This window comes from Protopterus annectens, chromosome 5.part0, assembly GCF_019279795.1.
Source record: "Protopterus annectens isolate FY-2018-M chromosome 5.part0, PAN1.0, whole genome shotgun sequence".
NCBI lineage: Eukaryota > Metazoa > Chordata > Ceratodontiformes > Protopteridae > Protopterus > Protopterus annectens.
Genome location: NC_056735.1, coordinates 880468352 through 880490814, shown reverse-complemented (window position 1 = coordinate 880490814; position 22463 = coordinate 880468352). Strand labels below are relative to the sequence as shown.

At 44.8% G+C, this 22463-nt stretch overlaps 1 protein-coding gene across 1 annotated transcript in view; it reads left to right on the top strand.

The window, feature by feature from the left end:
- Window positions 1-22463, top strand: part of POLD3 (DNA polymerase delta 3, accessory subunit) — a 713420-nt gene that overhangs the window by 351171 nt on the left and 339786 nt on the right. Inside the window, exon 8 of the mRNA XM_044072678.1 lies at window positions 10963-11149. Coding sequence (XP_043928613.1) covers window positions 10963-11149 — 187 coding nt within the window. The remainder of the gene's footprint in view (window positions 1-10962; window positions 11150-22463) is intronic.

Sequence of the window (22463 nt, the reverse complement as noted above, 5' to 3'; positions counted from 1 at the left end):
ACCATGGCACCTGCCTCAGACTCCTTCCCTGCTGTCCCAGCAGGAAGGCCAGATTCTGCACCCTCAGCTTCAAACCCTGAACCTGGCAGCCTGGCTAATTACCTGAGTTCTCCTATACCATCCCTCAGCAAGCAAGTGCTGGATGTCATCCTGGAGGCAAGGAGGTCTAGTACTAGGAAATCCTATGCTGAAAAGTGGAAAAGATTCTGTTCCTGGAGCCAGACTCAGGGGATGGGCACAACAGTGCCCAGTCTACCACATGTTCTTCAATACTTAACAGAGATGCTTCGCAAGGGGTTTTCTTCTATTAAAATTCATGCCTCAGCCATTTCAGCACACTATGATACTGAGCCACCCCTCTTCTCTCACCCCCCAGGAGAGCCCCTACTCCAGCCTAGGACCTTAACTTTGTATTGGAAAAGCTCGCTGTCCCTCCTTTTGAGCCATCTGCAACTGCAGAGTTGAAATTCCTTTCTTGGAAAACAGCCTTCCTTGTAGCCATCACTTCAGCAAGAAGGGTGTCTGAATTACAGGCCCTCATGGCAGTGGAGCCCTTCATCATCTTTCATGCGGACAGGGTGTCCCTCAGGGCCAATCCTTCCTTTATGCCCACGGTGGTATCCAGTGTGGCCCTTAATCAGTTCATTAATTTGCCTACCTTCTTTTCTAATCCACAGAACAAAGGAGAACGGATACTGCACTCCTTGGAAGAGCACAGACAGCTTAGATTTTATTTGGACAGGACTAAACCTTGCAAGTAATATGAACAGCTGCTAGTTGCCTTTGCTGCAGGGGCAGAAGGGAAGGCCATTTCAAAGCAAACCATTTCTAAGTGGATAGGCCATTGCATTCAGTTCTGCTATAAGCGCCATGGAAAACCTACCCCACAGGGGAAAAGATCCCATTCAACCAGGGCTGCACCTACTTCTACAGCCTTTCTCAGAGGTGTTTCTCCCAGGGACATCCTAGAAGCTGCTACCTGGAGTTTTGTGCATACCTTCACCAAGCATTACCACTTGCCAATTTTTTCTGAATCCAGAGCTGGTTTTCCCACTGCAGTCGTGCAGGGCCTAATAGCCGGTCCTAATGCTCTCTAACTGCCTCCTCCCTTCCTTAGCTTTGGGAATCTACCCAAATGTAATGACTGCAACACTTCCTCCAGCCCCCTGACTTCTATTGGCTATACCTCTCTTCTTGTTTACTGTATTTAAACTTTCTGGTGTATTTCCTTTTTGTTGGAGGTGTAACCTTGTATATAATTGCTTCCCATTATGGGGGCACCTGACATCTGGGGCAAGAAAAACTGATGTAATGGCATCGGCTGCATGATTTGTACCCCTGACTACCTGATGTCATGGAAGATGAGACAGCAACCAACGCAGGACCCAAGACTTTGATAATCAGGCCGGCTGAGGGTTACCTGCAAGCAGATAACCCAAATGCAATGACTGCAACAGTGAATTCACTCGAACATCTACTTTTATGGTAAGTGTACACAACTGTACTTTCTACTCATCCGCTCAGCCTTTCTCATCTGCTTCTTTCATGAATGATTGCCTTACATTCCAACTACCTGTTATGCTAGGAAGCCATGACAGTGTGCTAGTGGGCCATTCAGTCCTACCATTTGCTAGTTGCCAGGGACATTCCAGGGGAGGCCAATGCCCTTGCAGCCAAACTGAGTTGCTTCTGTTGACACATCATAAGTGGTCCCTAAACCATTCTGTTGCTTGCAGACTCCTTTCTTTTTCAGGCAGACCACATTCTTGTCTCCAGTTTATGGCAAGTACATAAACTTTTTTTGTCTTATTCCTCCCCTGTGTGGTTGACTCAAGGATGTTTTGATCCATAAATGGTCCCATGGACTCCTGTATGATTTTTACCACATTGCCTCTGATGAGGAGGATCTTTCAAGAGGCCAGACTCCACAAGGTCAGAGTTCTTCTGCTAGACCCTTTTTGACCCTGTCTGACATTCTCCTGCCTTACCCTCATCATTGAAGCCCTTATGTCTACACCATTGCAGAACACTTCCAACTCATCCTTCCAGTCAACCTCATTGAAACACTCAACTCCCTCTGCTGCTTGACATCTTCAGTTCCATTATTTGCTAGTAATTCCTCCGCATGTTCTTCATGTTTCACCGTTGCAGTCATTACATTTAGGTTATGTGCTTGCAGGTAGCCCTCAGTCGGCCTGATTAACAAAGTCTTGGGTCCTGCGTCGGTTGCTGTCCCTTCTTCCATGACGTCAGGGGTATAAAACATGCAGCCAACGCCATTACATCAGTCTTTCTTGCCGTGCGGTGCCCGAAGCAGAAGTAGTTCGCAGGTGCCAGTTGGCCGACTCCTGAAATTTTCGTTTTCGAGTTTCAGAGCCGAAGTCTTCAACTTAAGCTAAGTACCCCATTGGGGAAACGTTTTCTTGCTCATTACCGATGTCAGTAAAAGTTAATAATTGCATTGCTTGTGGAAAGCAAATACCTCATAAAGATTTTCATTTGTACTGTATTCCTTGCCTAGGCCCTGACCACGACGTACCTTGCTGTCAGTTTTGTGCTTTATTTAATCAGCGCACTCTCCGTTGTCGGTATATTTGCGCACTCTCCGTTGTCGGTATATTTTCGCCTCTAAATCTTTCAGTTCTCGGTTTAATTATCCAGAAATGTCATCGGTTAGCCATCTGACTACCAGGATTCCGAAAAAACACAAAGATAAAAACAGAGACAGGCCGCCGAGGTCCAAAACTGCAGACGACGCTTCTCCTAAGCCAGTTGCCAGTTCGCCGGTACTCAGTGAGGTGCTTTTGCAGCCCCTGATACCCGCTACTTCTGATTCGCATTGATTGAATGAGGAGGCCATTTGGAGATTGTAGAACCAAGTCAATTTTGGAAGAATTGAGAAGCTGTAAAACGTGCAAGTAATCTGTCAGAAGAATAGGAAAGATTTTGGAACTGTAACTGGAAGGAGGGTTGTGAATTTTTTAAGTATCTTTTTGGTGAGTCATTGAGGATGTAGGAGGGCATCTTAATCAGGGAGAATAAAAGTGAAATAGTGAATGTTTTAAGAATATGAAAAAATAGCCTGAAAGGGAGACCTTCCCTGATAGGCTATTCCATCACCCAGTCTGCAAGTACAGAGTTTTTAGAATTACTGGCCTAGTATTGACTAACTACCCACAAAGAGGTAGATAGTGCCGAAATGGTAATAATCTGAAACTAGAGTGCCCAGCATTATGATGGTTATAAAACCTTTTTCCCTGTATGTGGGAAGACATTTAAGTGTGGAAGTGGACAGTCATTCACAGTATGTTAAGGATAGTGATTCACAGTCTGGTATTTTGCAAGTCTCCTTGATCATTGTTGCAGTCTCCTGCTGGACCTCAGGGGAAGATGCTGAGTCTGTACTTCATCTTCTGGTTATGCAGCCATCTGGAGGTGAGCTTTTCATCTCTGAGGAAACATTGCTGTAAACTCAGAAACTTTCTACAATTGTTAACTGTTGGGATTTCCTGTTCTGAACAAGTCAGTATTATCTCTCTCTGGTTTCCATGTTCATGGATGCACATGCCATAAAGTCATATGTCAGGGTAGGAGAGTGTTCAATAGATCCTGTGACACTGAGTTCTTTTCTGCCACTCATACAGGTCAGAGTTTGATATGCCAGAGCTCTTCAAATGTTCCCATGTTCAGTACCTAATACACTACCTAACAAAAACTTCCAAATATTCCTGTATTGACCATACCAATAGCCAGGACCTCCACTGACATTGTCTGTGCTGCCTGTGCTGCCTGTGCAAAGAATTTGACATGAAGCACTACCATAAGTGACAGACCTTCAAACTCACCACTCAAAATGTAAAAAAAAATCTGGAGGCTGCCTTGGCTTACTCTTGATGATGGAGTTTAATGCTTATTGAGACCAGGAGAGTGGTCATTCTCTGAATCTAAGGCCATTGGTTTTAGCTGTTTGAGAAGGAAGTCAGAGGCTAGATATTTGTAACATCCCTCTACTGTGTCTCCCCACAAGTCAGAGTCATGGGCCTGCAGCTTCCCTTGAGTGAGTGAGACATTGAACATGTACCAGTTTTCAGCTAACAATGAGGGGCATGCCATGGAGTCAAGCCGCAGCAGCTGTGTGGGGATGGGGGCTTCTGGCGTTTCCATACTGCTCCTTCACAGCTGAGCATCAGATACAGTTTATCTTCTTGTGGTACAGTTCCTCGAATCCACTAGTGTTGACTATGTGGCTGTACTTAGGACTGAGGAGTCTTCAAGCCCCCCTTCCCCAAAGTTCAAGAGATAGTGGATGAGAAAGTGTTGCATTGTCATTGTGTGCCTGTGTAGGTTCTACACAGTGCATTTAGAATCCACTAGTGTTGGCTATGTGGTTGTACTTGGGACTGAGGAATCTTCAAGCCCCTCCTCCCCCAAAGTTCAAGAGATAGTGGATGAGAAAGTAATGCACTATCATTATGTGCTTGTGTAGGTTCTATACAGTGCATTATATACTATTTGTTTTGTAGTATGCCTCCTTTTCATGTGGTATGAGGTTTGAGAAGGGTCAGAAGAGGGGATAACAGGGAACGGCTGCACAGATCCATTAGTCAGAAGGGTTGCACTCTGTATGCACATGGACTTTGAAGTGCAAGAGAACAGAATAAAAAAATCCTGGGTATAACCCTCCTACCAAGGAACTTCTTGATCATGTAATATAGTATTTGTAGTTTTCCATATGTAAATTCGTACTGGTTATGTCATAAAATATTAGTAGTATGATACAGTCTCCAGTTAATTTAATCACAGAATTCAGATTGCAGTTTGCTGGTGGTCTTCCCAGTTTACTGGGAATTACTCCAGTAATTGACATGGATGTTGTAGAACAGAGCGTATATTGTAAGAAGCATTTCAAAGTGAGGTCATGTGCATATAAATAGCAAGCATGTGCAGGCAGCAGTGCCATTTTTGAGAGAACAGCCAGTGTGTCAATATGTATGAGTGCATAGTCAATCTCGTTATAAGTTTATTAAGTTTAAGTTACTAAGTCCTAATACTGATGTGTTCGTATATAATAAAGCTGCTTGAACCAAACCCACAACTGTTTCTCTCTTGTATCCTGACCGGACGAGTGACGTGTCAGAACCAGGATTGAGAGTGCAACTTCTTCAAGCCATGAAGTGCGGACTGGGTGGCGAAGGTATATTGAGCAGACTAAGTGATACATATGCTCAAACAATTACAAAGGGCCAGAAACGAGCTTCAGCTAACCAGACTCTGCACTGATAATTTATTTAGCAAAGAAAATGATACAAAGCATTCGTAAGGCACAAAACGCATTATTAATCAAACGAAAGGCCTAAAATACATTGTTAAGTGAAATGTTCGAAACTATGATATTGGAAAAAATTATCAGACATAGTTATATGGGGCTCAGATTTACCTTCGTTTTACAAAACAAGCATGTTTAGAGTAAAATGAGCACAAGAAAAGTGCAATGAGCGTGATAAGAGTTTAAAAGGGCATAACAAGTACAGTAAAGGGCAAAAATAAGTTTAGAAAAGCAAGGCGCTGCATGTTGTTTTAGTAAGCAACCATGTTTTGGCATGAGATGCTATTTCGCATTGACAGAAGCCATTCAGAGCATAACTAGAGTTGTTCGAAGTATCTCAGTGTGTGCTTTATTGCAGTGCAATTATTTCAGAGTTTACTGTGTGCAGAGTATAGTTATTTTGCTAAGTGCAGTCAGAATACAGCCATTTCGAAAAAGTTTATTGTGCTGTGTACATTTATTTGCAGAGTGCCGCCATTTCAGTGTGTTTCTTGTACTGTACAGTTATTTCGCAAGGTACAGCCATTTCAAATAGTTTCTCATGCTGTATACAGTTTATTTGCAAAGTGCAGTTATTTCGAAGTGTTTCTTACTCTGAACTTCTTCTGATGCATAAAGTTTATTTGCAAAGTACAATTATTTCACAGTTTTTTAAACTGCTAAGGAATGGTTTTGCAAAGTACAGTGTTTTCAAAATGTTCTTGTTCTACAGAAGCTTATTTCGCAAAGTACAGTTGTTTCAAAAAGTCTGTTATACTGTTGGGCATAGTCATGAGTTATGGCATAAAGTTTTGGCAATATATGTGTATATGTTCATGCATGATTTCAAGGGTCTTTACTACTGTGTGTTGATGGCAGAGGCATTTTGCAGATGCACTCCACTTGTGTTTGATCATAATATAGCAGAGAATTGGAGAGTAGTCAAGCAGGAATACAACATTTTTATACAAGCAGCTTTTTCTGACAGAGATGCAGGTACCAGGGCATTCATTTTGCTTAACTTAGCAGGGTCAGAGGCCATTGAAAAAGAGCGTTCATTTGTGTATGCACCAGCAGTATATGCAGGAGAGGGAGAAAATGGCCATAATGTCATACCGGCTGAATCAAGAGAGGACCCTGAGTGTTTTAAATGCTAATTTAGAGAAATGTGTAACCCCCAGACAAATGTTACAATAGAAAGGCGCTATTTTATACAAGAGACCGAAAGCCAGAAGACACTTTTGCAGCTTATATCACCGACTTGAGAAACAAGGCTAAAACGTGCAGATTTGGTGATTTGAAAAATTAGTTGATAAAGGACAGGCTTGTGTGTGGTGTTAATAATGCTGCAGTAAGAAAGAGTTTGCATTGTGACAGTGATTTAACATTGAGCAAAGCTATAGAGATTCTTCAAATCCACGAGCTTACAGAGAGGCATACGAGTATGTTTGCAAGTGGTAAGAGCATGGTTTCAGCAGCCTGTAGAGCAAACGTAGACAGCATGCAGCACGTGGCTAGCAGAAACAGGCCTAAGCACATGGCAGCTGCAACCACAGCAGGCCTTCCAGGTAGAACCCATACCTTTCCAGCAAGTTCCAAGCCTAGCTCAGTAAAACGGACATGCTCAGTGGAGTGCAAGGATGAGTCAGCAAAACCCAAGTCAGTTTTTATTGTTAACTGTTGCAACTGCAATACCATTCATGAAGCCGAAAGAGAGAAGTGCTGTGCTTTGCATTTGGTGAGCACATTTTCAAAAGTTTTGTAAATTAACCAAGCCTTATTCTGTTATCAAGAAAGGTCACTCAAAAAAGCTTGTTGATCATGTAGAAAGCTGCAGCCCTATTTTCTATGTAGATGATGTATCAGTGGTTAGTGAAAAGGTTAATCCAGTAGATTTATTAGCAAAAAATGAAGTATTTTGTACTGTCCTGATCAGTGGTAAACCCACGGAGTTCAAAGTGGACACTGGTTCAAAGTGTAATGTTATGTCAGCAGAAACATTTGCTAGAGTGAGAGCTGGTGAACAACTTAATTTGGTTAATTGTGCGAAGCTTGTTGCTTATGGAGGTGAAGAGATTCAAACCGAAGGCTCAGTAGTGCTTTCATGCTATTCGGCTGGGAACAGTTACAGCTTGCAATTCTATGTAGTTAGAAGACCTGTGCAGTCATTATTAGGTCTCACAGACAGTCTAAGAATACAACTGCTTTCTTTTACCAAAGAAGTCCATCATGTAAGCACATCTCCTAGTTCCAGCTTCACAGATGCTATTCTCTCAGAATATGTTGATATTTTCGACGACAAACTGGGCAAACTTCCAGTTGTATAATCCATGAAAATAGACCCAGAGGTCAGTCTAGTGGTCAGACCCACGAGAAAAGTTCCAATAGCTATGCAGGACAAAGTCAAGGTTCAGTTAGATAAAATGGTGCAGCAAGGTGTGATTTGTCCAGTCACACAACCAACTGAGTGGGTATCTTCAATGGTAGTTGCTCATAAGAAAAGCTCAGATGAAATCCGAATATGCATTGACCCAAGAGACTTGAACAGAGTGTTAAAAAGGCCTCGTCATCCTATGCGTACAGTCGAAGTCGCTACCCTTATGCCAAATGCCAGTGGTTTTTCTGTCTTGAATGCAGAGTTAATTTTGACAAGTAATGCTTGATCGCAGATCTTCACTACTGACTACATTCAGCACTCCATTTGGTAGATGTAGATTTCTGAGGATGCCTTTTGGAATAAATTCTGCCAGTGACGTCTTTCAGAGTGCAATGGAGCATATTTTTTCAGGTTATCTGTGTACTAGAGTAGTGGATGATTTACTAGTTGCAAGTAATGAAGAAGCAGAGCATGACAGAAACTTGGGAGCATTCTGGACAGAGCACATGACATGAACTTGAAGCTCAACCCCCTGAAATGTAAATTTAGGCTACCAGAACTTTCTTTGTGTAGGTCATTTATTTACCAGTACAGGTTTACGACCAGACCCGTCTAAACAAACAGCCATTCTTGAGATGTCAGCTCCAGATAATACCCAAGCCCTAATGCATTTCCTTGGTATGGTCAACTATTTGTGCAAGTTTTATAGCAGACTTTAGTGAGTTATCAGCATCTTTAAGAGAGCTGATATGCAAAAGCATTGCCTGGTCATGGGTGGAACAGCACCAGAGAGCATTTGACAACTTCAAGCAGAAAATTGGTAATCCGCCTACATTGGGATACTATGATGTGCACAAACCAGTGATGCCTTAAAGTCTAGTCTTTGTGCAGTTATTCTTCAAGAGGGCAGACCAGTAGCCTATGCATCTAGAACCCTTACCCAAACTGAAATGCAGTATGATCAGATCTAAAAGGAACTTTTGTCAATTGTGTTTGCATGTTCGAAGTTCCATGATTAATAATTATGGCCGAGCTATCCAGATAGAGACAGATCATCAATCTCTAGTCACTATTTTAAAGAAGCCTGTGCATACACCTCCAGCAAGACTACAAAGCATGATGCTCAGATTATAAAAGTATAACTTCAAAATGGTCTATACAAAAGGCAGACTTCTTAATCTGACTGATATCTTATCCAGGTCGCCCAGATATACCACAGAACAGCTTGATGCAGAGAGTTTTGACTTCAATGTCATGGAAGTGCATAATTTTTCTACCACGATACTGCATGAGCTAAGAGATCATACAAAGACTGATCCAGTTTTGCAAAAGCTCAGTCACTTCATCAGTGTTGGATGGCCATCAAAGCAATCTTGTGTACCACCTGAAGTGTGCAACCTTATTTTCCTTACAGAGATGAAATGTTGATGGAAGATGGTATCATTTTCAAAGGTCCTAAAGTTGTTGTAACTACTTCCTTACAACATGAATACATACAGATTTTACATCACGGCCAGCCATCTTCCGACTCTACCAAAAGAAGGGCGAGAGGTCTAGTATTTTGACCTTCTCTATGGAAAGGCTGATAAAGTGCTTTCATCTTGTTCACTATGCAATAGTACTAAGCCACATTTGCAAAAAAAGCCACTTCAGCTAAGCCAGATTCCTGAGCTACCTTGGTCAACAGTAGCCACTGACATATTTGAGTGGAACAATCAGAATTACTTAGTGTTGGTAGACTCTTACTCAAACTGATTTGAGATCGATTTGCTACCTAACCTGATGTCCAGTACTGTTATTACAAAGCTGAAATGTCATTTCTCAGTCCATGGTAGTCCACACAAAGTTATCTCTGACAACAGTACCCAGCCAGTTTACCAATCAATTATTTCAGAAGTTTGCAAAAGAGTGGGACTCACTAGCAGTCCGGAATACCCACAGTCAAACGGCCTGGCTGAACATGCAGTGCAGAGTACAAAGCAATTGCTAGAGACGTCAAAGCGTGACAATACCCATATCTTTTTGAATTTACTTAATCTCAGAAATATACCCCGTGACGATATCCTTAGCTCACTCACTCAGAGACTTCTGTCTAGGCCAACTTAGAACAACTTTACCTATCAATTATAGTTTGTTGGTACCTAATGCTAAAAACACCAGAGCCATCAATGCCCAACTGTTTAAGAAGCGTTCGTTTCAGAAGTCCAGTTGTGATAAAACAAGCAGATTTCGACATCCATTGAAAGAAGGAGAGACAGGATGGAAACAGCGAAAGGCTTTGATCGAATTGGTCAGTTGAGAAGTATATGTGCTGAACCAAGATCTTACTTAGTGGAGTCGGAGGGTATAGAATACAGGAGAAACCACAGGCATCTTCTTCCTGTATCAGAATCGATATTCCAGCATCGTACCTGTGATACAGACTCTAGGTCTCAGAGCAACTCAGTCAATGTTCCTGTCGAAGAACATGTCTCGGTACCTTTTCCTGTTCCTGATTATGTCCCCAAGGTTGAACATTCCTCAAGGACAGTCCCCGTTGCTAGACCAAGTTCTAATTTTTATGTTACACAATCCGGTCATATTTCCAGACCTAGTGTAAAATAAACAGAATCCTGGACATGAGTGTATCCATTGTGTTTAATTTTGTACAATTGCATATCAAATAATTAATTCTGTATAACTGCATGCCAAAAGATCGTTTCTGTATAATGGCATGTCAGTCTATGTTGTCTTTAGTGCATGACTGTTTCTCAAAGCGGGAGAATGCAGAACAGAGCTTGTTTTAACTTTAAGAAACATTTCAAAGTGAGGGCATGTGCATATAAATAACAAGTGCAGGCAGCAGTGCCATTTTGAGAGAACAGCTAGAGTACCAACATGTATTGAGTGCGGTAGTCAATCTGTTTAGAAGTTTATTTAAGTTTAAGTTACTAAGTCCTAATCCTGATGTGTTTGTATATAATAAAGCTGCTTGAACCAAACCCACAACTGTTTGTCTGTTTTATCCTGACTGGACGAGTGACAGATGTACTTAAATACCTAGATCCTGTTGTTTGCAGTAAAACTTAATTTGTAAGTGTTGTCTGATTATAGTCTTTCACAGTAAAGACATTGAAGAAAATTGTGATATTATTTTAATACCAAGAGTTTTGGTTAATGGTCCTTCTACTAGAGTTGTTTGTAGAAGTTGTGTGGCATGCAGATATAATGCTGCATAGAATATTTCCCTTTTATAGTAGCTGCTAAAAAATGTCATCATCTGATTTTACGTTGCATTTAGGTAAGTCTAAAGCTGCTGTACTGCCCACAGATGAACCCTTAAAAGAAGGTAATGTAGAAGTTCACCTTGTTGCTTCTAAACCTGCCGTCTCCACAGAAGGTGAAAAAGAAAAAAAATCCCTTGTTGAAGACGCAACTAAAACCACAAAGAATTTAGAGACTGATAAGCAAAAAACAGATGATAGAAGGTAAGTTGGCAAAATCAGTTTGAGTGCCTGTACTAGAAACTGCCCTGCTCTGCTTACATTTGGATGGGATCTGCATATTTGTGTGGGCTAGATGGAAACTAATAACTTAAATGAGGGAATTTAGGTTCCTAATTTCACAGTTAAATTCTGTTGGCATTTGTCTTAATGTTTTTGGGAATATCAAACTCCTATGTATGTGATCATAATACTTAGAGGAGTATCTAGTACCAGAGACCTAGACCTAGAACCAAAAATTTTCATTAGAGTGGCATAAATGAAGGCCTGTCTGCATGTGTCATAAGCTATGAGCCGATGATGTCTTTTCTGTCTGGGTTGAACTTGTGGGTTGTCAGATCTGACTCTAATCCATTGCCGGCCAACTTCCATAGACTTCAGCCTTCTGGGCTCCCCGTCCTCTACTCATAACCCCCCCCCCAGACATACACACATGCACACACACACACACACACACACACACACACACACACACACACACACACACACACATTTCTCCATAACTTCTTCAGATCTAGTTTGATGCCATTCCAGACAGCAGCTCAGTTGTGAGCTCCACTGAGTATATCCTTTTCTAGATTTATATATATATATTTTTTTTAGTATTAGTTCCCTTTTCCTCTACCCTATTGTTCTTTTAGTGTGAGTTAGGTTAGATTGTTAGAGTTGGTGTGTGTGTTGTGTTAGGTGTATGTTTCATGATTTGTTGGATAGTTTTTTCCTGCCTAGTGTTGGCTGTTCTTGGTCTGTTTTTTATGTGGTAGGATTAGTTAGGTAGGTGTAGGTTAGGTTGAGATGGGAATTTGAAGACCTTGTAATTGTAGCAGCTGATGTGGTCCTTTTTACAGGCATAGATGGAATTAGGCATCATCTCATTGGCTGTGGACCCTCATAAGAGCTACAGCTGCTTCACCCTGGTTTCCTTTCTCTGACCCTAAGGATCCAAGTGTTTGGAACTGGTTGTCTGCTACTTCTTAAGATCAGATCTGACGGCCAGTGTCAGCTCTGATTCCTACCATAATTTTCTTGACTCTGAGGGTTATGGAGCCTTGCGGACTTTGGGGCTGACAGGTCAAGGTGGGGGTTTGCGGGCTGGGTTCTGTGATTACTGTTTTTGGGAGTCAACCCTTCAACTGGAGACCTTCTGTATTGATAGTTTTGCTCCAGTCTCGGCATTGGGGCAGGGCAGAGTGGCTTCAGATTCTGGTGTATCCGGTCTGCCTGCTTCTACCTCTGCTTTTGACATTTTGGAAAGGATGATGTTATGTAGTCCAATCTCGCCTACATTCTTACCCGTGGGTTCGGAGCCGAATGTCAGCTCTGACTCAGCCAAAACTTTTCTAGCTCAAAGTCTTTCTATTGGCTGGGCTAAGATGGTATCCCATGCTGCACAGCTCTATATCCCCAGATCTCGTTTGCCGCTCGTGTAGCTCGGATGTGGTCTCGCTCTTGGCTGTGGCTAAGTACCCTTTTTTCTTCTTGAGAGAATCTATTGCAAACAGAAAACTATTTTATTAGCTATTCGTTTGGTATTAGTTGGTGAGAAAATTGTGTGTGTGTGATTGTTTCTGTGGTATCCCACTAGCTGTTCCAATGGGCTAGGCCCATTTCAGTTCGAGGACCTAGTCTGTCCCCTTGCTTCCCTGTGTTACAAACTTTCCGGTCTAAAACCATTTAAATTAGAGGTTTTAGTCCTAACCCCTCTCTTGTGTGTCTCAGAGGATCGTTTGTTAGAGTTTTTTGTTAGTGGTAGTTTTCTCCCACCCTAAGTGTGGTGTTAGTCTGTGACTGTTTTTTCCAGTTGGTACCGTACCTGTAATTTTTTGTCTTGGTGATTGCTGGTAGTTGGTTACGATGTCTAAAGATTCTAAGGAGCACAAGCCCTCGGGCTTCAAGAAATGCTCAAAGTGTCGCTATAAAATGTCCATTACCAATGGACATTCTGTATGTGTATATTGTCTGGGAGCAATCCATCTCCAGGAGTCATGCAGCTTCTGTCATGCATTTAAGTCCTAGGGTCCTTCAGGAAAGAAAGAATAAGTTGATTTTGAAGGGACTTCTGAAACCCTCCTTCGAAGAGGGTCTGGAATCTGCTTCCAGCTCTAAAGCTAAAACCACTAAATCAAAAAAGAGGTCTCTGGCTCCTTCAGTCTCCGCGGAGCCACCGGAGAAAATAGCTAAATCAGCTTCGACATCCTCAGCTCCACTGTCCTCGAGGCCGCAGGAAGTGTCAGTGGTGATGGAACCGGCGTCAGCTCCAACCATTTTGGAACCTATTCGGAGCCGATCGCCTAGTATTAGGCAGGTATCACCTGAGAGGAGGTCTCGATCTCCTTCCCTGTCCTCCAAATCCTCCGGGACATTATCGGATGTGGACGTCGATAGAGTGGTGCAGAGACTCCTTCAGTCACCGGTCTTGGCAAAATTGTTCTTGGCTCCGTCCCAGTCGGCTCCTGAGCCCATCCTGCAACCTACTTAGATACTTCCTCCTCCGAGCTCATCCCAGCCTTCGGAGCCGGAGTGCTTGGCTCCATGTGATGTCTTCAGGTTGGTTCCGATGGCCCCTCCTGGCTTATCGGTGCCGACGTCAGCTCCGACCCCATCGGCGCCTTCCACGGGATTCAGGACTCTGGATTCTTCAGTCAGACCCAAGGGAGAGGCTTCGGGACATCTCTCTGTTCCTAGCCACCCTCTCGGTGCTTCGGCTCGGGGAAGTCCGACTCCTGTCGTGGCTTCGGACGCTGGTCACTCCTCTGACTCAGGAGGGCCAGCCTTTGAGGCCATACGGAGTGCGCTGGCCAGATCTTCAGTGGCATCATGCGGGTCTGTCATTCTGTCCCCTACCACTCCGGTGCGGGTCTCTGATCACCACCTATCTTTAGACAGCGGAGCCCCAAGGCCTCAGGGTACCCCCTTGAGTGGTCCCCAGGTTTCTGAGGGCCCCTCACAGTGCTTACCTGAGGAGTCCCCTAGAAAGAAAACATGCAAGAGGAAGCACATAGACTCCCAGGATGAGTCTCTCACCTCAGATACTGACCTCGAGGAATCGGAGGGATCCCCCAAGTCAGCCTCTGGGGATGTTTCTTTCTCAGACATCCTAGAGATCTTGAAACAGAGGTGACTGGCCATTCAAAGCCCCCTCTGAGGAGGAGTTGGTCTTCCTGAAGGCCTTCGGTGCTCTGCCCTCTGCCTCCTGGGTGTCTCCACCCTTCGATGAGCTCCTGGATTTGATTTGTCAAAGGGTGTGGGAGAACCCTGACTCTGTGGAACCAGTCCCCAAGAGACCCAATAAATTTCTATCTGCTCCCCTGGGTAAGGAATTTCTGTCCAAGGGAGTCCCTGTGGATGTCATGGTGGTGGCAGCGGCCACTCGGAAGGAATTAGCCGAGACTTCTTCCACCGTCCATCCTCCTAACAAGGAGTCTAGGACCATGGACCGGTATGGGAAGCGTACCCTCTCTTCAGTGACCTTTACCTTATGGTCGCTGTATTATTTATCTCACGGGTAACGTTTCTGAGGCGGTGACTCAAGACGGTTAACGCCCAGATGTCTACCCTCAATTCCATCGTTAACTCCTCCATGAGGCTGATTTCATATGCAGCCGAGGGAGCGAGTAGGGCAGCAAGTTCAGGAGTCGCCCTTAGGAGACAGGCCTGGATGCACCTTTGTCATTTTGTGGAGGCCTTCAAGTCTTCGTTCACCGATGCCCCCTTTGATGGTTCCTCTTTGTTCGGAACCAAAGTGAAAGACACCCTCACCAGGTGCGAGCAGGAGGGAAAAACTCTGTCTGCTGTAGGAGTCAGTTTTTCCCTTCCCTCTAGGCCTTATCCCAAGGCCCAGAGGGGTGGAAAAATGTGGTTCAAGAAATCACAGAGGTTTTTTCTCGGTGCACATGGTGAGCCCCCCTCCAGAGGCAGAGGGGGGGGGTTGTTCAGGGAGATGCCGCCCTAGAGGCAGAGGAGGCCCCCGCAACTCGGGAGACCGTGATTCCTTTTGCGGTTCTCCCTACCGTCGCTCCTGATGGGAGGCTCAACTGTGCGTTTCTGGAGACAGTCAGGGGTCGAATCCCGTTATACCCAGAGGCCTTGCAAGACATCATCCAGGACCAATGGGTTTTACGAATAATTTTCAGAGGTTATGTCATTCCCTTTTCGTCAGACCCCCCCCCCCCCAGTCAGAAAAATCCCAGATGTTCCACCCAGTCAAAGGGATTATGCAGCTTCAGAAGTTTCAAAGCTGCTAGAAAAAGGAGCCATCCAACATGTCCCCTCAGACCAAATTGGATTAGGGACTTACTCAAGATTCTTTTTGGTGCCGAAAAGAACAGGCGACCCGAGACCCATATTAGATCTCAGCCGATTGAACAACCATGTACAAAAGTCCAAGTTCCGAATGGTCACATTGCAGTCTATTCTCCCATTGTTGGGAAAAGAAGTATGGATGTGCTCCATCGACCTCAAGGATGCTTACTACCACATCAGAATGGACAGGGCATCCAGGAGTCACCTACGCTTCCGGCCGGGAGCCAGTCAGTTTCAGTTTCGAGCCCTGCCCTTTGGTCTTACCACAGCCCCCAGGGTGTTTATCAAATGCATGGCAGTGGTGACTGCTCACTTGAGACGTCAAGGATTTCAAGTGTTTCCATATCTGGACGACTGGCTCCTCACTGCCACCACCAGGCATCTACTAATTCAGACCAGGGTCGCCACTATAAATCTGTGTCAACAGTTGGGCATAACATTGAACTGGGAAAAATCTGCCTTGTTGCCCTCACAGTGTGTCACTTTTATAGGTGCAGTACTAGACACCGTCCTCATACGGGCGTTTCTACCACAGGAAAGAATCAGAGCCCTACAACAACAAGTTCATGCCCTGCTCCCTCTGAGAAGAGTGAAGGCAAGATGAGTTCTCCAACTGTTGGGGACTATGGCTGCAACGATTATGTTAGTCCCTCTAGCAAGGTTACATATGAGACTCCTTCAGTGGCTTCTCTTTGTCCAGTGTTCTCTTCAACGGCTTCCACTTTCTCACCCTATTCTACTCACAGACAGGTGCAAACAGGATCTCAGTTGGTGGCTTCACACCGACAATCTGGACACAGGAAAGCCCTTCATTCCGCCGCCCCCGATTGCCACGGTGACCACGGATGCCTCCCAGATGGAGTGGGGGGGGCATTATCTAGGCAGGACAGTCCAAGGCACGTGGCAAGAGCACGAGATGCATTTGCATATCAATGTCCTGGAGATGAGAGCTGTGCTACTTGCATTGCAGGCACTTCAGAGCTTTCTTCCTCTCTGGACTATTGCAATCCACTCGGACAATATGTCACTGGTGCGGTATCTGAACAAGCAGTGAGGAACCAAGTCATATCCCCTGTGCAGAGAGGTCATGCAAGTGTGGCAGTGGGCAGTGTCTTCCCAATGTTTTCTGGTGGCAACGCACATTCCGGGGAAGTCCAATGTGATCGCAGACAGGCTAAGCAGAGCTATTCTGATGCCTTACGAGTGGTCCCTGAACTGTCAAGTTGCGGAACGGATCTTCCGCATGTGGGCTCAGCCTTGCTGCGACCTTTTTGCCAGCCCCCTCAATGTCAAATGCAGCAGCTACTTCATGTTGATCCCCCCTCAGGGGGAGTCACCCAAGGACGCTCTAGTCCAGTATTGGCCCTCCGGTCTACTATATGCCTTCCCTCCGGTCCCCTTGCTCTCAAAGGTTATTCAGAAAGCGCAATCCTTGGGAAGCAGAATGATTCTGATTGCCCCACACTGGCCTCGTCAGGTTTGGTTCCCCTTTCTCCATCCCTACCTTGTGGATGCTCCTTGGGTTCTGGACCCACAACCAGACTTACTGACACACATGTCAGGGCAGCTCAATCCCTCTCTGCAGACCCTCCGGTTGACAGCCTGGCTACTCCACTTCCGTCATTATTTAGGCTCCATCATTTCTCGCTGGAGGTAGTTCATATTTTATCTTCCTCTCATAAGACCTCGACCAGGAAGATTTATTCCAGCAAATGGAAGAGGTTTTCAATTTGGGCTCATACCCAAGGGATTGACCCTTACACGGCTCCAATTTCAGCTGTTTTGGAGTTCTTGTCTATGCTTTTTCATTAGGACTCAGCGGCCGCCACCATTAAAGTCCAATTGGCTGCGATTTCTACCTTTCATATCGCTAATGAGCCTTGTCTGATGGCTCACAGACTCTGTAAGGCTTTCCTGAAGGGCACTCTGTTACTCTGTCCTCCGGTATCGGAACCTATCATGCCTTGAGATTAAAACTTTGTTCTACAGGCTCTTACTTCATCATCCTTTGAACCTGCAGCTACTTGTGATTTAAAATCTTGACCTGGAAGACTGTCTTTTTAGTAGCCATCACATCAGCCAGATGCATTTCAGAGATTCAAGCTCTATCAATAAAACCCCCATACATGATTTTTCATAAGGACAGGGTTTCTCTTGGACTGAACCCCTCCTTTCTTCCCAAAGTGGCGTCAGTCAATAACCTTAATCAATCCATTGAATTGTCAGTGTTTTTCCCCAGTTCTCAAACAAGGCAGAATTCAAATTCCATCATTTGGATGTACACAGACAATTACGTTTTTATCTGCACAGAAGGAAAAACCTCAGAAAATCTGATTGTTTGTTTCCTTTTCGGAAAACAGAATGGGGTCTCCTGTTTCCAAAGTTACTCTCTCCAGGTGGATCTCCAACTGTATTTCCTTTGTTTATTCCTCAGGGGGTAAAGATTTACTGTTTCCTGTGAAGGCTCACTCTACTGTAAAGATTTACCGTTTCCTGTGAAGACACACTCTACTCGGTCTGTATCTACATCTACAGCCTATCAGGCCAGATTGTCTATGGATGATATTTGTGATGCGGCTACTTGGGCATCTCCTCACACCTTTGTTACTCATTACAAGTTGGATGTGATATCTAGGGGTAGGTCTTCCTTTGGTACCACAGTGCTCAGGAGTATTTTCCACTGAGCCTCCCAGGATTTAGGTGTTGGGGACGCTGTCCCACGGTTAAGAATGTAGGCGAGATTGGACTACATAACATCAAGAAGTTATGTACTCAACATAACGTTCAATGTATGTAGTCCATCTTGCCTCACATTCTTACTTACCCCTCCCCCTCCTTCCCCCTTCCTGGAGAATCTGGAGGTTAGGTCTGGTTTTCAGAACTCCCTTCACTCTTGGTTTGTTCTTCCTTTCCTTGGGCGTTGTTATGCATGGAGAATGAGTGCTGGTGTTCGCAGCAAACTAGATCTGGGGATATAGAGCAGTGCAGCATGGGATACCATCTTAGCCCAGCCAATAGAAAGACTTCGAGCTAGAAAGGTTTTGGCCGAGTCGGAGCCGACATTCAGCTCTGAACCCACGGGTAAGAATGTGAGGTGAGATAGACTACATACATCGAACGTTATGGTGAGTACATAACTTCTTGTTCTCTGATCAGGAGAGGGAGTGTTCAAGTACAACCAGTGCCCTCGCCTCTTTCATGTCCGCACCTGCGATCCCTACTCAGCTTGCTGCGGGCCAGCTTGCCACAGGTGGCCTCCAGTCTGCCCTCCCTGTAAAGCCCCAGCCTCTTCCATTTTCTCTCAGGAGTCTCCGGTAAGGGAAGATGTTCTTCTTGTTTCACTGTTGCAGTCATCACACTTGGGTTGTCTGCCTGCAGGTAGCCCTCAGTCGGCCCGAATACCAGAGACTTAGTATTTCTGCATCGGTTGCTGTCACTTCAGGACTGACATCAGGTCGTCAGGGGTATAAAAACAGGCAGCTGATGCCATTACATCAGTCTTTCTTGCCGAGGAGCCCAAAGCATAAGCAGTTTGTACGAGTGCCGGTCGGCTGCTACCTGAGTTTTCATTTCCGAATTGAATCATCCTGAAGCATTCAAAAGCTAAGTACCCCGTTGGGGATCCTTTTTTCTTGCTCTAAACCGATGTCAGAAGAAGTTAACAATTGTCTCGCCTGTGGAAAGCAAATACCACACAGAGATTTTCATTCTTACTGTGTCACCTGTTTAGGCCCAGACCACGACGTACCTCGCTGTCTATCTTCTGCTTTGTTCAACACCCAAACTATTCATCTTCAGGCCCTTATTGTTGCTAAATACTTTCGCTCTCGATCTCCATATTCAGATTTGGCTTTGGTTAGCCATCCATCTTCCAGTCTTCCAAAAAAAACATAAGGATAAAGACAGAGACAAGACCGCACAGGTCCAAAACTGCCAATGACGCTTCCGTTAAGCTAGTTGCCAGTTCGCCGGTACTCAGTGAGGAGCTTTTGCAGCCTCTGATACCCACTTCAGTGGATTTGCAGGCCTCTACTGAGACCCGTTCAGAGTCCGGTATGCCGTGAGATGCTTCTTTGCTTACAGAACCTGTGGATGTCTGTACCTTGGATGGGTCCGGAGCCACTGTGCATGCACCAGCTTCAGAGGAAGTTCCTCTCATTACCGATATGCGACACAAACCAACGACTTCTTTCGTGTCTTCAGTTCTTTCTAAAACTACCGAGTTTCTAAGGCCTAGAGTACAAGTTACGCCGAAAAAATGATGACCTTAACTCAAGCACCTACTTCCTTGCCGCAATCTCAAATGCTTAAAATGGCAGAAGATCTGATCATGTTTATTAGGGGAAGCCAGCCTCACCTGCTAAGAGAAAAAGAGACCTGTCCCCTGCAGCTTTAACTGACCAAAAGTCCGACGACTCTGACGTTTCTGGATATGAAAACATGCCTTTATCTGCTTATGAGGATTCATATGCAGAGGAATCCATTCCTTCTGCTTCCTCTCCAGATGATTTTTCTTTTGGTGAAACCCTACATACTTTCAGAGAGCATTTCCACTGGGAATGCCAGGATTATCCACAGTCCAAAAAGAGACTCGGGGAATTTTTAGATTTGCCACAGCACAAGACCCTTAGCTATCCCTCCTGTTCTGTATGTTGTGGATGATGTTTTTATGGAATCCAGTTTAATTCCTGATACTATACCCCCTACTCCAAGGAAACCAGACAGGTACTACAGAGTCCTTGACGGTCACAAATTTCTTTTCAAAAATCCTTCTGCTGACCCAGAGGTCTTCTCCCAAGGGCCTAAAGGCATAAAAGCAGCTGCAGCCAAGAATCCTCAGCCCTTCAGACAGGGACTCTCGAGCTTTAGACAGATGGAGCAAAAAAGTATACACCTCTGGAACTCTCACCATTAGGGCATTGAATTGCCAGTTCCATATGCTGAAACACCAGCAACATACTATGGAACCTATTAAGAAAAAATTATCTACTTTTCCTGACTGCAGAAAATAAAGAATTACAGGAGCTTATACATTCTGCAAACCAAGTCAGCAGACATACTCTGCAATGTGGGTTTGACACCTTAGATGCATCTTGCAGGGCAGCAGTCACAGGTTCTGTACTTAGAAGGCATGCTTGGCTTAAGGAGCAGACCTTGCCAGACCATGTCAAATCAAAATTACTGGACACTCCATTGAGCAAGGACAATCTGTTTGGCACCAAAGCAGAAGAGGTTTTAAAAAAGATGGAAGAAAAAGGCTAAGTCCATGCAGATAGTCAAAGATTTTTTGCAAGTGCAGCCTCCAAGATTCCGTAGGCATTGCCCCTTGAAGCATTGGTCCTTTCCAGCCCCCTCTAGGCCATCTCAAACTAGACCCAGGGTCATCAGACCCCCCAGATTACAGTCTCAGGGTATGCAGAGATCTAAGCAATGGAGTGCCTCCACTTCAAAAACAGGGAGTGCTAAGCCACCCCCTTATGGAAAAAATTCACAGTGACTTCTCATCTCCACTCCTCTCCTTTGCGCAGTTGCTCGTGCCCCTAGGAGGGAAACTTGCTCACCATGCAAAAAACTGGACCTCCATCACCAAAGACCAATGGATCCTCAACATAGTATCCCAGGGGTACAAATTTTATTTCCACATGCTGCCAACCCCAACAGGGTTCCCATACCTTCCTCCAAACCAGTGGGCAGAGGCACAGAAACAAGTTCAATCCCCACTCTCCATAAGAGCAATTCAGCCTGTTCCTGCAGAACAGATAGGTCAAGGGTTTTATTCCAGACTTTTCCTGGTGCCCAGAAAAGAGGGTACCTGGCGACCAATCTTAGACCTTTTCACTCTAGACACCTTCCTGGTGGTACCAAAATTCAAAATGCTCACCCTTTAGCAACTTCTCCCTATGCTGTCCAAAGATGCCTGATTAGCCACCCTGGACCTAAATGAAGCCTATCTGCACATCCCTGTCAGGGACTCATGCAGGAAATATCTACTTTTCAGGGCAGGACCTATGCATTATCAGTTCTCTGCACTTCCCTTTGGCTTATCCACTGCTCCCAGAGTCTTCACAAAATGCCTGGCTGCAGCCATTTCCTATTGCAGACAGAGAAATATTCAAATATACTCTTACTTGGACAATTGCCTGATTCAGGCAGACAGTCAGGAAAAGCTGTGGCAGTACCTGGCATTTCTAAAGGACCTTCTAACCTCCCTGGCGTAAACTATCAACGAAAAGAAATCAAAACTAGTTTCCAGTCAAAAGATTGTATTCCTGGTAGCAACCTTTGACACAGCATCCCAGATGGCATTCCTTACTCCAGAAAAACAAGCCTATCTAACAGGTTACTTCGCTCAAATGGCCACCAGAACCCAGCTATCCGCAAGTAAAATCCTGCAGGCTCTAGGGTTCATGGCCTCTTGCATTCTACTAATTCCATATACCAGACTGCATATGAGGAAACTACAATGGTACTTAAAAAGTCTTTGGTGCTAACATTCTCAGGACCTGGAAGCCATCATACCTGTCATACCTTGTCTAAAGACAGTGTTTCTTTGGTGGGCAGCAGCATGCAACCACAACAAAGGACTTCCCTTTACACAACCCCACACCACCCAGACGCTAACCACAGATGCATCAGACTATGCCTGGGGGGCACATCTGGACGACAGATGCATTCAGGGCCAATGGAGCCCAAGCCAAATTCATCTGCACATCAACCAAAAAGAGATGCTAGCTGTTCAGCACGCTCTGACAGCTTTCCGATCTCTACTCTCACCAGGACCCTGCTTATAAAAGCTGACAACACCATGGTGATGTGGTACATCAACAAGCAGGGGGGAACCCACTCTTACCCACTCTGCAGGCTAGCCATGACCCTGTGGAACACGGCTTCGGACATGCATATCCACTAGCAAGCTCAATTCCTGCCAGACAAACAAAATTCTCTGGCAGACAACTTAAGCAGAAATCTCCAAGACCCACCCGAGTGGCAATTAGAC